Source organism: Grammomys surdaster, unplaced genomic scaffold, assembly GCF_004785775.1.
Source record: "Grammomys surdaster isolate TR1022 unplaced genomic scaffold, NIH_TR_1.0 64, whole genome shotgun sequence".
NCBI lineage: Eukaryota > Metazoa > Chordata > Mammalia > Rodentia > Muridae > Grammomys > Grammomys surdaster.
Window position 1 is genome coordinate 699,457 of NW_021604566.1, and position 16,011 is coordinate 715,467.

Consider the following 16,011-nt stretch of genomic DNA (forward strand, 5'->3'; position numbering starts at 1 on the left):
CATACACACACACATGAGATTAAGAGCATACATGTGTACATGTGAGAGAGAAACAGAAGAAGATGGGAATGGGAGGCTGGGGACCACAGAAGGAGTTAAGAGGGGTGGGTTGAGTGAGAGTGGATTTGATCAAAACAAAATTTGTTTGTAAATGAAGGGAAAATTAAACCAAAGAAGGGCCTTAGTTTTTCTTTTCATGGAGTCTTTTCCTAATTTGCTTACTTTATATAAATATCCTTTTGCCTCTGAGGGTCTTAGAGCAGCCTGGAATAGATATTTTGTTCTGGGATAACCTGAGATAGACCTGGAGGGGGGGGGGGGAGAAATCTTTTATTGTTTGTTGTAGTGCTGGGGACTGATCCTGGGGTCTTGTGCAGGCCAGAAAAACAGTGTTCCATATCTTCAACTCTTTTTTTTTTTTTTGGTTTTTCGAGACAGGGTCTCTCTGTGTAGCCCTGGCTGTCCTGGAACTCACTCTGTAGACCAGGCTGGCCTCGAACTCTCGAACTCAGAAATCCACCTGCCTCTGCCTCCCAAGTACTGGGATTAAAGGCGTGCCCGGCTCATATCTTCAACTCTTAAATATGCCTGTTTCTTTTTCTTTCTTTCTCTCTCTCTCTCTCTCTCTCTCTCTCTCTCTCTCTCTCTCTCTTTCTTTCTTTCTTTCTTTTTTTTGAGGCATTATTTCACTATGATGCCAGTGTAGCCTCATGAGTCTGCACTTCCTGCCTCCCAAGTGGCTATGGTTCAGGTGTGAGCTGCCACTTGCTGTGTTGGCTTGTGCCTACTTAGTCTTACTGCTTGTAGGGTCTGTCTGACTCACCTGGTGGGTTTGAAATCCCTTTACGTGGCCCTTTATTATGCTAATACCTCCAGGAAGTACGATTTGTTTCATAGGGATTTTTTTTCTTGGAAAGAGTAAATGAAATTAAACTAAGAATTTGAATACTTTCCCCAGCATATTTCTGGTATAAGAGAGTTTGCTGCTATTGCTTTTTTTTTTTTTTTTAAGATGGTTTCCCTGTGCCCTTTTGCCTTGGCTGTCCTCTGCCTCATGAGTGCTGAATTAAAGGTGTGTACCACCACTGCCTGGCATGGTATCCTTTTAGTTGTATATGTGTGAAAGGCAAGGTCTCAGGTAGTCCTAGCCGTGACCTCAGATGTGCTGTGTGATGGAGAAAGACTCCCTTCTCTCTGCATCCCAAATGCTGCAGCTTGTTTTGTAGCATTTGTGCAGGGCATAAATCCGTGACCTCATGCATCCTAGGCGTGACCTCATGCATCCTAGGCAAGTCGTCTACCAGCTGAGTTACAGCTTCAGCCCAGACTTGTTTTTTTCTGTATGGGTTTTTTGCGTGTGTGTGTGTGTGTGTGTGTGTGTGTGTGTCTGTCTGTCTGTCTGTCTGTCTGTCTGTCTGTCTGTCTGTGTATCTGTGTCTGTGTGTGTATCTGTCTACTACATTTGTATGGTTCCAAAAAAAAAGGGTCTGATTCCTTGGACTGGAGTTAGTTTGTGAGCTTCCCTGTCAGAACTGGGAACCAAACCCTGCTCCCCTTGAAGAACAGCCACTGCTCTTCAACCTCTGAGCCATCTCTCCAGCCCTATATGTTATTTTGAAAAAGCCTATACAGTGCCTGCTATTTTCTTTTTCACCATTCTCCCTATACTTGTGGGAATGTTGGTTCTTGGTGTACTACTGCTGTGTGCTAGCTGTTGGCTACTCCTTTTTCAGTACCACTGGTGTGTTAATGTCTGGCAACGGAATACTTGTGTTACATTGTAAATACAATAGGGAGGTAATAAGACTGTCTTCTGATGAGTCTTGAGCAGGGCTTTGATGTTTTATGTGTGATTGTCTTAGATAGAAACTAAAGCCATAGCTTCAGAAAGGAGTTGCTTACATGTGGAAAGTAAATGCATTGGAAGTGTGTCCGTTTTCTGGCAGTCAGGAAAGAAGTTGTCAGTGTAGCCCGTAAGTTAGTAGAGATGAGCTTTATGGGGCTAAGCCCTCAGCCTAGTTCACCAAAGGTGGCAATAAAAGAAGGGTTCCTGTCGTTGAAATGGCCTCATCTACCTGTCCCACCCTCTTTATGGACAGATACTTTGTTCAGTATAGCCTGAAATGTGGGTTTTTGTTCCCACCGTGCTAGGCTGTATGTATTCTTCTTTATTCCCTCCTGGCGTTTCTGGTTTGTAAAACTGGCTGAACCTGTCTGTGCTGTTGTGGCTGCCTGAGGGCACAGTTGAGTAAGTTACAGGACCAGCCTTGCAGTAAACCAGGAGGCATAGCCTCCTCGAACCTTCTCTCCGTCCACACCAGATGTGGCAGCAAGTAATCCAAAATGTAATAGTCCTTGATACAAGAAAGTATTGGTGCTGAGGCATGAGGAAAACCCCTGGGGCTGGGGACGGAACTCTTCAGTAGTGTACTCCTAACATGCGCAAGAAACAAGAAAGGAACACCTTCCCTTTATTATTTGTGTTTAGTTCTGCTAAGGAAACAGATTGAGCATACCTAAGAGGGGAGTGTGTGTGTGTGTGTGTGTGTGTGTGTGTGTGTGTGTGTGTGTGTACACATGTGTAAAGACGGGATTTGGGCATGTAGCAGGTCCAGTGACTTGTAAAAGTTGAGCTGCTGGTCTCTATGATGCCACCATGGGAAATACAGTGACATGTATTATATAGAACCATATAAGGCAGGCCGGTGACACATTCTTAATTAAAAGTGAGAATTTAGTAAAGTGATTCTTTAGCTGCAAATCTGTTTCATCATAAAAAGGAGACTTTGCGCTTTTACTTTTGATCTCTCTCTCCTTGACCTATGCCTATAAATTTAATATTTTTCTCAAAATACTGCTCAAAGTAAAACATATGCCTGTGTATACACACAAATACATGCATATATGTATGTGCATGTATATTTTGATGGGAATCTTTTAAATAGTTCTATTATCTGATACATATCTAGATAATTTTTTTTTTGAGCAAGGTATTTATGTAGTCTAGCTGTCTTGGAACTTACCATGTAGACTAGTCTGACCTCAAGTTCACTGGCTTCTAGAGAATTATTTATATGTATATATTTGATTTGCTTATTCATGACATAAAGTTAGTAGAGCCTCCCTGTTGGAACTGGGAACCAAAGTAAAAAGGAAGACTAAAATCATTAGAAGTAGGATTAGAAAATATCAAACCACTGAGTCCTGGTGGGGTACAATTTTTATCCCAGCACTCGGGTAGCAGAGGCAGGAGGATCTCTGAGTTTAAGGCCAGCCTGATCTGCAGAGCTAGTTCCAGGGCAGCCAGTCTACACAGGAAAACCCTGTGTCAAACACACAGACACACACAAAGGGGAGAGAGAGTGTAGGGGAGAAAGAGGGAGGGAGGGAGATAGGACCAAACCTACCTGGATATGGTTCATTTATATCTTTAATCCCAACACTCAGGAGGCAGAGGAATTGAGAGTTCAAGGCTAGTGTGATCTATAAGCAAGTTCCAGACCAGGCAGAACTACACAGTGAGACTTGTCTTAAATTAACAAATGTCAAACCTGTGCATGAATGGAAAACTGTAGATCAATCTCTTGTCAAGGGCCTTTGTGTACAAGATTAAAGTGGGTGGGTGTGGGGCTGGCTCTTCATGGCCTCTCGGGGAGGACAGCCCCCAGCCTCTGACAGCCTGCAGCTCTGCACAGCAGTATCCCCAGCAGACCTTGGGGAAGCAGCTGTACACCCTTTGTCTTCAGCACCCTGGATTTACTGTCCCTATTGCAAGCAGCTCCCTGTAGGCCTGAGAACTCTGAGGACACGCTGTTGGCTTCATCTTCCTTTTCCTGGAGACTTGCTAGGGTAGTTCCACAGAACTAAAATTTGAGGATAAGTGAACTAGATCAAAGGATGGTGCACTCCACGCTCAGGAACTGTGATACAATTGTGAAGAGCAGTTTCCTAGGATGTAGCTTACAGAATTGCTGACTGTGGCCTGGAACAGGTAGGGAAGGCTTTGGTGCCGGGTGCTGGTCACTCTGGGCTAAATTGGTGAAGAAATTAGGATGAGTGGTTTATTGTGGTCAAGAAAGATGTTTAATTTGAACAGAATATCCTTTTATACTACCTGTTTCTCCAAACCTCCTTGGTCATCTCCCATTCCTCGGTCATCTCTCTTGGGATAGAAAGCTAGGATGTGGTTGACATTTGCTGTGTCTGTCTCTGTAATCAGAAGTCCACCAGTGACCAGATGTTCGAAAACCCATTCCTTGTCCTAATTGTATAAATCCTTCAAGGAGACAATGCCAACTTTGTTGGGAACAGGCAATTTTCTCCAGGTTTTCAAGAGTACACACGTGTCATGTCAGCTCATGGAGTGTTATGTCTCCCATTTTGACCTACTGTCATGCTGGTCCTTATGCAGTTTTAACTTGGCCAGCTGTCTCCAAGCTGTCTAAGGATGGTGCTTGGATGACATTGGTGCTGTTGGATCTATTAGGCAGCCCCAGTGCTCCTTATTTTTTTTAGACTTTATAACTGGAGGGTAGAGGACAACATGCTGCTGAAAGTCACACAGTACACACTACACAGAAGCCTCGTCACCACTGCCCTCTTAATGAACTAGGTGGCCTACGAGTGGAGCAGGTGCAGAGCCTGAGACACCAGACCTGTGCAGTGGGCTGCTTCCCATTCTTTGATTCTTCAAAGATCCCAGTAGCCTTTCCTGACTCCTCCAAAGTCATAGGACAGCTGTCCTTCTCCATGTCGGATTCATAAATGCATAGTGGTGGCTCCTGGAGATGATAATAGCCTTCCACCTCATGTATGATGTATGTATGATGTAGGTTTACATCGTCCTGCTTTCGTATCTCCTGGAGCCAACCCTCTAATCCCTCCACGTTTATTTTCTCACTGGACGGTGGAAAGGCAGGGGTGAGAGTGTGGACTTGAGCTACCATTTGAGATAGATGGTTGTCCGTGACAGTCCAGGTCATTGTGGGTTAGAGTAGGCACTAGAGTGTCTGAAGGAGTGAAGCCTGCTGTTATTAAATGTCTGCTTTGTGTCGTGGGTTTTATCTCGGTCTTCACACAGAGCCAGAGCATGAGGTTATCTGTCATAGCTTTGGCCCTGTAGGTAAGCAGAAGTTTAGTGAGGAGAAGTCATTTCCTGTGAACTGTCCCTCCTGAGCAAACGGGAATGGGAGGTGGGGGTGAGGAGGCTGTGGGTTGAGAAATGACTTTAAAGAAACGAAAAAGAAAAGTTGGTGGTATTGACTCTGACTAGACTCTTGATTGTTGAGTTATGTGTTCTTCTTCCTAAATAGTCCATAAGGGATCTTATCATCTTTTGTAAAAATACTTTTAAAAATATCAGAGAGATGGAGAGATGGCTCAGCAATTAAGAGCATTGTCTGCTCTTCCAGAAGTCTTAAGTTAAATTCCCAAGAACCACGTGGTGGCTCACAACCATCTGTTAGGGGATCTGATGCCCTCTTCTGGTGTGTCTGAAGACAGCTACCGTGTACTCAGATAAATAAAATAAATTTTTAAAAATATATCAGCTAGGGAACAGTATGCTTGCTATACAGCAAGCATTCTACTAAGTCTAACACAGGAGTGCCTTTATTCCAAACTCTAGAGAAAAGGAGCGTTCTCACAATATTATCTTTGATTCCTGTTGTGCTGTTAAAAATGTATTCTGGACCAGTGAGCTGGCTCAGCAGGTAAGACTGCTGCTAGGTCTCATGACCCAAGTCCAGTCTCCAGAAGCCACATGGTAGACAAGGAGAATCACCTCCTGAAAGCTGTCCTCATTGCCACACACGGGCTGTGAGACAAACACTCCCACACACTGAATACCAGTTTTTAGAGCTAAAGGCCACACACAAATGCAATATAATACAAATTTTAAAAAGACTTCAGTATCTCAAAAAAAATGGTTGTGATTTACACATAATAAAAAATGTGTTTTACCCAGAAAGAATACTGACATGGTCATGGTCAGGGAGCACTAGAGTTGGTCATGGTGTGTACCTGTGTTCTCAGAACCTGCAGTGGTGGGGGGTGGGGGTGGTTCCACACCGTCTGAGCAACACAGTAAGGTCACCATGTCAGAATACACATGACATCATTGGTTCTAAGTGCTTGAATTATTTCTAAAAGTTGCTGTGAGAGCACTTGGATTTGTATGTATTACTGTTGAATATATGCTATCCCATAGGGCTGTAAAACTGTTCTGGAAGGGAAGTTCTAAAGACAAGCATGGAAATGATGTCATTGGTGTTATGTGGTCTGAATTACAAGTGGTACACCTCCTGGTCTTGATGGACAACCATCTCTTTAGTTATCTGGCCATTGCCTTGTATGTATAATGAGTGGTAAAGGGCTCTAATTAGTTGTTTGCTTTGGTTTGACACTAAGTGTACACAGCTTTTATACATTTGCTATTTCCTAAGTAAACCAAAGTTTTCTTATTGGTAATGCCCCAGGATAGGGTTGACTTGAACGCTTGCTGCAAGAGGGCAGACAGGAAGGCAACAGGATTCTGGGTACAGTCCTGGCTGCCGAGAAACAGCCATGCTATGATTGATAAAGCCCACCTTTAAGTTTAAATTCTGCCTAGCAGAGTAACCTGTCCAAGAGTTTTCCTTAACTTAGCCCCACAGGCCTAAACTTTGAGAAGAATGACTCCATGTCCCGATATGGAGCCTCCCAGGTTGAAGACATGGGGAACATAATTTTAGCAATGATCTCCGAGCCCTACAGTGAGTATCTCTGTGGTGATCGTGTACTAGTGGGATTTGATCCTTCGCTCGTGGCCTTGATTGCGTTGCCCAGCCTTGCTGTCCAGTAGCCAGATGATGACTGTACTCTCATTTTTAGATCACAGGTTTTCAGATCCAGAGAGAGTAAACTACAAATTTGAAAGCGGCACTTGGTGAGTGGCTGAGCGCTATTCATTTGAGCCTTGGATTTGTTCTTACTTGGGACATTTAAGTCCCCTTAGATTTTCCTAACTTTATTAAACATGTTTACCACTTCTTATTGTTAAGGCATCTGTTACTTAAAGCAAGCTTGTAGGCGAGATTAAAATTTAGTGAAGTGCTGAACATCTTTAATTACTCAATGACTTAGGGACAACTCTGTTTAGTTTGTGATTCTTACTTTAGTCTTCATGTCTGTCTCCCCTCTCTAAAGGGAAAGTCTTGAGATTTCTGCAGGCAATGGAAGAGTGATTTATTAAGGGTGCTTACTGCCCAAGCACAGGGTTTGTTCCCACATCAGGCAGTTCAAACTGCCTGTAACTCCAGATCCAAAGGCTTGAGTGCTGTCCAGCCTATTCACATGACGCACATACATTCATGTAGGTGTATGTACATACACATAGATAACATAAATGGCTCTTTAAGGAAGTTCTTGATGTTCATGGGATAATATATATATATATATATATATATATATATATACACATACACATACACATACACATACACATACACATACACATACACATACACACACACACACACACTATCAGTATCTACTTCATCACCAGGGACATCTAGGGAGGAGTCTGAAGTGTTGTCTTTGATCGTAGGTGGACTTGGTTGTTAATCACTGTCATGAATTTTTGTAAGATTGTCTGGCACCTGGTGATGAACTGAAACGTGGACAGCTTTGCCAGTGGAGAGTCTTTAGCACTGATTTTGTTGCAGAGAGAGTGACTCAGTAGGAAAATGTCCTAAGATTACTGAAAATATGAACAAGAGAAGACAAAACATCAAAAGGTGTCAAAACGTATAATGGGTGATTTGAAAGTGACTCACTAAGGCGTGGAGACTCTCAAGTGTTTCCATAAACACCCTGTGCTTGCTGGCACTCCCGTTTGATGAGAGAGATACTTTAATAGTCTTCTGACCACATGCTCACATTCCCTGTGTGGGTTAATTGTAGCTTTATTCTGATCCTTGCTGTCAAGCGGGATTCAAAAAGTTGAAGTCCCACTCCACCCACCTTGACCTCAGTATGGTGCCTCAGACTCATAGTCGGATGGTGAGGGTAGGAAGTTGTCAAATTCAGGGTCAGCCTTGGGCTGTTTATGCCACCTCCAAACAGGAGTGAAAACAAGACAAACCAAACTAGACAACTCTTCTTTCTAGGTCAGGCTGTAAGGGTACCGAGAGAATTTTGCTTTCTGAAATTGATCTGAGATGGTTTTGAACTTACAGCAGGGAAGGAGCTATTCGGGTTTCCTGAATGCGTTAGCTGTATTAGACCTACACGCCAGCCATCGTTCAATAGTGACACAACTGATTCTGTGAGCTGTCCCCAGACAAGTTTGAAGGATATAGAGGAAGTTGGGATTGCAAGTCAGTGTGACCCTTAGTAGATCTCGTGTGTAGCCAAGCAGCTCAACGTGCATTAACTAGGCAACATGAAGTTGTGTTTGATTCACAGCAGCAAGATGGAACTTATTGATGACAACACAGTGGTGCGGGCTCGAGGTCTGCCCTGGCAATCTTCGGATCAAGATATCGCAAGGTTCTTCAAAGGACTCAACATTGCCAAGTTGGTTTTCTTCTCTTTGTTTTGCTCAGTTCCAGAGGAGGACAGGGTTTCTGTTCTTTCTCCTCTGTGTGTCTCCTCCACCTGCCATCTGCTTTGTTTCTTTCAAAGGGGTGGCGCAGCACTTTGTCTGAATGCTCAGGGGCGGAGGAACGGAGAAGCACTGGTGAGATTTGTAAGTGAGGAGCACAGAGATCTAGCCCTACAGAGGCACAAACATCACATGGGGACCCGGTACATTGAGGTATGTGCTCACAGCCCGACGTACTTGACCTCTCCAGGTGCCTGTTAGCATGCGATGGGTGGTTTAGAACCTGTTTTAATATCTCTTTTTTCCCTTAGGTTTACAAAGCAACAGGTGAAGATTTTCTTAAAATTGCCGGAGGTGAGTTCCTTTTATGTAGCACAGATTCATTGATAACCTGAAGTTTTGCACACGTACTGAGTAGATTCCTGTGACCATAAATGGTTCTTTCCTACTGAAACTCGGGGGGGGGGGGGTTGGTCTATAAATAGGGAGAAGAAACTTTGAACTCTGCTGGAGAATTTAATGTACTGTAACATTTGCCCTAAGGCCTGAGCCAACTACTATGGCTAAATAGCCACTGAGAATGAGACTGTATAAAGGTGAAAGGGTCACAGACAGTCACATATAAAAGGAAAGGGTAGTTCTTGAAGGAAATGTTTCTGAGTTGTGGAGATTACCACCTGTAGTACTTGAGGCCATTACAAATCGACTGCTTCTGGATCTTCTCTAAGTTTTTGAGCTCACCAGAGCTCAGGACCATGGTAGTGTCTTGTGTTTTGGGTGATAATTTCATAGATTCAGTTCTCTCCTTTCACCTTTCTGTGGGTTTTGAAGCTAGAACTTAAACTGTCCAGTTTGCATGGCAAGTGCTGCCCGTGGACCCATCTTGACAGCCCCAGTCCATTTTTAGGTGTGTGGTAGTCACAGAAGTACAAATAGAGGGATAAAGAGATTTAAAACTTTAGGTTTCCAGTTTTTCTTATTAGAATATATGTTTCATAACACATTTTCATTGTCCACATATATAACATTTTATTGACATTAGCCCCCAAGACAGCATCTTTATCTAATTTTTAAGTGAGTCACCTAAGATGACCAAAATACTTTTTGTTTCTTTGATTTTTTTTTTAAGATTTAAAATTTTAAAATTTTACATGTATGAGTGTTTTGCCTGCATGTGTATGCATCATGTCTGTGCTTAGTGCCTAAGAAGGCCAGAGGGAATTGGATCTCCTGGAACTGGAATTACAGACAGGTGTGAGGTACCCATGGGTGCAACCGGTGCTCTTAACACCTGACATTGATCAGTCCTTGTTGGATTTTTGGCTTGGTTTTAGTTCATAATCCAGGCTGGCCTGAAACTTGTTATATAGACCAAGCTGGCCTTAAACTCCAGGCATTCTCCTGCCTCAGCCTTTCAGTGCTTATAAGAATGAGCCCAGGATATGCTGGCTGATCTTTTAAAATATTTTTATTTTTACTTTGTGAAAAGTAAAAAATTTTTTATGAATGTTTTGCCTGCATACCTGTCTGTTTGCCACATGTGTGCCTGGTGCCTGTGGAGATCAGAAGAGGACATTAGATTCCCCGGGACTGGAGTTACAGGCAGTTGTGAGTCACTGTGTGGATGCTGAGAATTCAGTCTTGGTCCCTCACAAGAGTAGCCAGTGCTCTTAAGCAGTGAACTCTCTCTCTAGCCCTAAGTTGTTGTTTTATTATTATTGTAATTTTTTAGACATCTACTTTGTAAGCTTCTGTTCTGTTCATGTGGTTTTAAAACTTCATTTTTCATACATTCTAAACACCACATATTAAATTGATTTATTATTTATTATGTGTATAATTATGTATGCTATTATCTATCACTACTGAATTCCTAGCTTATTTTTAGTATGTTGTGAAGTTTTCTCTATCTGTGTGTACTGTTCTTCAGGATGGATCTCTGAAATGTAGGAGAGCCGAATCTAAGAATTGGAGCCTTTCTAATAGACTCTTGACAAGGTGCCAGATGATATAAGTGGGACTTTCATTAAATACAGAGTCCTGTAGAATACAGCACTGGCGAGTCTTTTCAACTGTCAGGCTTGTTTTCTACAAAAATATTCTTTTCCTCCAGCTTTCTGGAATATTCCTCTTCTGCTACTTTCTTTAGCTAAACCCTGAGGCTTCAGAGGTTAAGGCTTTACTTTTTACATACAGTTTCTGAAATGCCACAGCAGTATTTTGGTCCTGGTTGGGGATAGCAGATGTATTTGAGGCTGCTGGTGTCTCGTCTCCCTGCATCCTGGGCTTTGATGGTAGTAAACACTGCACACTGGGGACAAGTTGGCTGGATTCACTGTGTGTGCACAGTGTGGTAAGCACTGTCATGAGCCAATGGTGTCAGTGGAGTCTGCAGCCGTGCGATCCTGAGCTTGTTCTGTGGCAGTGCTACATAAATGCTGTAGTCTGGGAAGGATGTTGGTAAATTTTGGAACTGCACCTACATAGTTTATTATTCTCTACAAAAAATGTAAAAGCAAAGGAGTAATTATAAACACACTATACTGTATTTATCCATCTTTCCATCTGTTTGTGTGTGTGTGTGTGTGTGTGTTAAAGACTCTGTTTGTCAGTTCATCTGCCTGTTTGTTGGGTTTTTTTGAGAACCTTATCTGTCTGTCTGTCTGTGTCTTTTTCAGACAGGATTTCTCTGTGTAGTCCTGGCTATCCTGAGAACCTTATCTGTCTGTCTGTCTGTGTCTTTTTCAGACAGGATTTCTCTGTGTAGTCCTGGCTATCCTGGAACTTGCTCTGTAGACTGGGCTGGCCTCAAACTTACATCCATTGGCCCCTGCCTCCCAAGTGCTGGGATTAAAGGCCTGAGCCACCACTGCTCCAAAACAACGTACTTTATTAACCTAGTTCATTCCCAAAGTTTATGAAGTAGTTAGTGTAGATGTGAGAACTATAGCGAAGATGAGACCTAAGCATTCTGGGTCTAGGACTTGTGCCTCTAGTTGTTGTACAGCTGGACAGTGAACTCAGCCACATATTAGGCAAATCTGTACCACTGACGACCTCCCTGCCCAGGACCTGTGTGTCTTTAAACTAGCATGAAGAACAGGTGGATACTCTGTGGATGTCTGGCCAGCTTCCTAAATTAAAAGGGCTGCTAAAAGTGCTGTGGGAAGAGTTTCAAATTTTCAGGAAGATACTTCTGAGTCCTAGGATATTATTATGAATCCACTAGTGGTGTGGCTCTTAATTGTACATGCAGAGGTTTGCTAGAAGGGCCTGAGATATAGCTGAGTGGCAGAGCACGTGTTTGAGTCCCAGCAACATGCACAGACACACACTGCCAGGAACTTCATCATTTTAAAACCTGGTAATGTTGATGCTTTAATTCTTTCTTCCTGTGTTTTCTAATATTTATTTTCTCTAGGGACATCCAATGAGGTAGCCCAGTTTCTCTCCAAGGAAAATCAAGTCATCGTGCGCATGCGGGGGCTCCCCTTCACAGCCACGGCTGAAGAAGTGGTAGCCTTCTTTGGACAGCACTGCCCTATCACTGGGGGCAAGGAAGGCATCCTCTTCGTCACCTACCCAGATGGTAGGCCAACAGGAGATGCTTTTGTGCTCTTTGCTTGTGAGGAATATGCTCAGAACGCCCTGAGGAAGCACAAGGACTTGTTGGGTAAAAGATACATCGAACTCTTCAGAAGCACAGCAGCTGAAGTTCAGCAGGTTGGTATTAGAGGGTCTTTTGGGATCTTTGCGTTAACTTTTTTTTATTAGGTTGTGTATATTTTCATGTATTAAATACTTCCTAAACAGAAGTTAGACATAAGGAATAAATTATTTTAAAAAGTTGAGCACTGGCTAGGTGGTACCTCAGGCCTTTCCCTTCACTTTTTTAAGTTTAGAGTTGGGAGTGTGAAGATAGTATGAAGGGAAAACTATGTGGAATATGCCTAGTGAAAAGGAATTGAATATGTTACCACCAAAATCCAACTCTTGCAGTATGCCTAGTTCTTAAATATATGTACCCAGATAGACACTACTTAGTAAGCATATTGTATTCTGTGGAGTGTGTGGCTTGATTTATTCTATTGTGTTTACTATGGTCTTACTATGTAACCCTGGCTGGCCTAAAACTCCCCGAATAGAGCAGACAGACCAGCCTTAAACTAATGGACAGTGCTCCTGTGTCTGCCTCCTGGGGGCTGGGATTACAGGCGTGTACTTCATGTATTGGATAGAAGTGGATATCATGCTTTCTGAGAGGAAATGCATTTTTTTTTAAAGATTTATTTTTTTATATGTGTGAGTACACTGTAGCTGTCTTCAGACACACCAGAAGAGGGCATCAGATATCATTACAGATGGCTGTTAGCCACCTCATGTTTGCTAGAAATTGAACTCTGGACCTCTGGAAGAGCAGACAGTGATCTTAACCCCTGGGCCGTCTCTCCAGCCCCTCATCAGAGCTTCTTAAACTTCTTTGCACTTAAGACTCCCCCAAAGGATCATGAGAACCAGTCATACTTTGTAATAATTCTGTGGTAGGCTGTGGTTATACCCCACTGCCATCCCTATCTCTGAGGATTTGGCTCAGTGTTTCCTGCATGCTGAACTGTGCTCTATAGCTGATACACCCTGAAAGATTAGAACCTGTGTTTTTAGTGGGACTCTTGGTGATGTTGGTCACAGTGGTTTGTGGTATGGCATAGGGGCAGCAGGTCTCTTCAGTCGCTCGTGCTTTGCCTTGTATACAGGTGCTGAATCGATTCTCCTCAGCCCCTCTGATTCCACTTCCAACACCTCCCATTATCCCTGTACTACCTCAGCAGTTTGTGCCCCCCACCAATGTAAGAGACTGTATACGTCTGCGAGGTCTTCCCTATGCTGCCACGATAGAAGACATTCTGGACTTCCTGGGGGAGTTTTCCACAGATATTCGTACACATGGGGTTCACATGGTATTGAATCACCAGGTAAGGGGGTTGTTTATTGGAAAATGTGCTTGCTCGTTCTGGTGACCAAGTGCCCCTTCTAGTCAGTAGCCCAAAGTTTTATATTGCCTTTATGAAAAGACTTAGCTGTAAGTATAAAAAATCTTTAGGATATACTTCAAAAATTAGCCTGCTGTTAGCATGGTAATTGAAATTCAGCTCTGCTTCTTTTATCACAGAAATCTGTCTCATTATCAGCCCATCAGATTGGGGCCAAATGTATTATGAATGCAAATAGCCTTTTCCTGTGCAGCCATTCAGCTCTGCTGTTTTGGTGAGACAGTGGTCACAGACCAGACGTAAGCCAAGAGCTTACTGTGTCCTAAAGCACTTTATATGCAGACATTGCACATGACGTGTGTCGGCCACTCACTCACATTAAGTAGACCGAGGGCCTGGGGCACTGCACTCTGTTGCAGTGTGTGGATCTTAGTCTCAGCTGCATCAAGGAACAATTGAAAAGATTTTCTATCAAAGGCTGACTGAATTCTTTCCATATGCCAGGAAGTATTTACTAGCTTGATGCTACTTGAATTTTGGTTAAACAAAATCAATCCTATTAGGTGCTGGACAGTTGACTAATATTTTGTGCTGTCTTAAGCAAGATAAAAATTAAAATATCATTAGGCCAAGAAGCACTAGTTTAAAAGTTCAGGACTCTTGTTAAAAGCAAAGAATTTAATTTTGGAAAACAGGCTTTTTTTTTTTTTTTTTTCTCCAGAACATTAATGGATTGAATACAGACTTAAAGTAGAAATACTAATTTTTTTTCCTGACTAATTTTCCACTTGGTACTTGGTTTGTTCACATTTATAACTATCTTCCTACTTACTGGAAGGTTCAAGCTTTTGGGCACAAGGAGTCAAAACCTCCTGTGCCCTTGCAAAGTCTCTGACAACAACATTTATTGAGTAACACTTTGTGTAAGCTACACATCTTTTAGTCTGACAGCTCATAGCTCATTTTACCAGGTAAGAGTCCTTTGAAATAGAATAAAATAGAATTCCCCACTGCTCAACATCACTGGGGAATTTTTTCTTTCAAGTCACTGTTTTCTAATAACCTGGGACCATTACCCTTTGATTAAGAACAGTAGACAGATTTTGCCTCTGATTTGACCTCCGTGACCTGGAGAAAAAAGCTTCTTTGATGATGGCCAAGCTCTTATCTGCCTGGAAGACATTAGGTTTCCATCTTGACTGGACTGGGTTTGTTGCTAATTTCCCTGGTATGGTGACTATTATGGTAACTTGCATGGTAATAATTTCTAAAATGGTATAATATAAATATTCCCTACGAGACTTGGAGAACTAACTTAAAATAGTCCTATAAACTCGTGTTTTTTCCCCTCTGATCTCATTCATATCAAAAATATTACAAAGGTATTCTAGCTATATGCAGCACAGAGAGGTTTGGTTTTCAGGATGGAAATTTTTGCTAATGAAACTATCTCTGAATAGTTAGATGAGCTGTCTAAGGAGATGGTGTGAGGATGCACAAGAAGCAAGGTTCCCAGCGTGGCCTCTTAGCCTCGTCCCTGGCAGCTCTCATTTGCTTACCCTCAGGATGCATCCCAACCTAGGCTGCGAGGGGTGAGGGGTAATCTAAAGGGATGTGACAGGCAAAGAGGAACTAATACCGAGAGCCAAAAGCCAACGCTGGCTTGTTTAGTTCCTGTAGGAGGATATATTTCTAGCTTTTCTCATCAAATTTAATCGGATTTTTCAGAAGGGGGAAAAAATCCAATATATAATCCTATATTTGAAAACTACGGTCACAAGGAGACCTTTTAAAATCCTGTAAATTTGATACTAACTTTACAGAAACCAAACAAGGACCACTTTTCAATCATGATCTCTCAGAACTACTTCTTCAAGATTTTGTGGGCCATTCTGGCGCTTAGAGAAGGAAACCGAAGTCAGATTTTAGTAGCTCACAACTGTCACCCATATCTTGTGGCTAACCATGTCTTGCACTGTGGGTGATTGTCACTTAGCATGCTTTGTAAGCAACCATTTATTTCCTTGTTGGAGGAGACAGTCGCCTTTTGTTTGTATTCTCCCCTCAAACACTCAGGGACGCCCGTCAGGAGATGCCTTTATCCAGATGAAGTCTACAGACAGAGCATTCATGGCTGCGCAGAAGTATCATAAAAAAACCATGAAGGACAGATATGTTGAAGTCTTTCAGTGTTCAGCTGAGGAGATGAACTTTGTGTTAATGGGGGGCACTTTAAATCGAAATGGCTTATCCCCACCGCCATGTAAGTTACCATGTAAGTTTTTCTTGGGTCTTGGCGCTGTTCTACGCTGTGTGCTGGTAGGTGCTTAAGCTGCTTTCGTCGCTTTCTGAGGCAGGCGAGGTGGTTACATAAGGCTTTCCCATCTGAAATCACTAGTTTCTGACAATCATTTAAGACCTTGGTTGTGGACACCC

The 16,011-nt window shown here is 42.6% G+C and overlaps 1 protein-coding gene across 5 annotated transcripts in view; it reads left to right on the forward strand.

Annotated features, from left to right (window-relative positions):
- Esrp1 (epithelial splicing regulatory protein 1) overlaps window positions 1-16,011 on the forward strand; it is a 55,808-nt gene that overhangs the window by 14,905 nt on the left and 24,892 nt on the right. For 3 of the 5 annotated variants that reach the window (XM_028769301.1, XM_028769298.1, XM_028769291.1), the window contains exons 5-12: window positions 6,654-6,752; window positions 6,871-6,925; window positions 8,446-8,556; window positions 8,665-8,797; window positions 8,896-8,938; window positions 12,006-12,307; window positions 13,339-13,557; window positions 15,652-15,838. In XM_028769301.1, coding sequence (XP_028625134.1) covers window positions 6,654-6,752; window positions 6,871-6,925; window positions 8,446-8,556; window positions 8,665-8,797; window positions 8,896-8,938; window positions 12,006-12,307; window positions 13,339-13,557; window positions 15,652-15,838 — 1,149 coding nt within the window. Of the gene's footprint in view, window positions 1-6,653; window positions 6,753-6,870; window positions 6,926-8,445; window positions 8,557-8,664; window positions 8,798-8,895; window positions 8,939-12,005; window positions 12,308-13,338; window positions 13,558-15,651; window positions 15,851-16,011 lie in introns of all 5 variants that reach the window. The other 2 variants (XM_028769273.1, XM_028769285.1) reach the window with 2 other exon arrangements.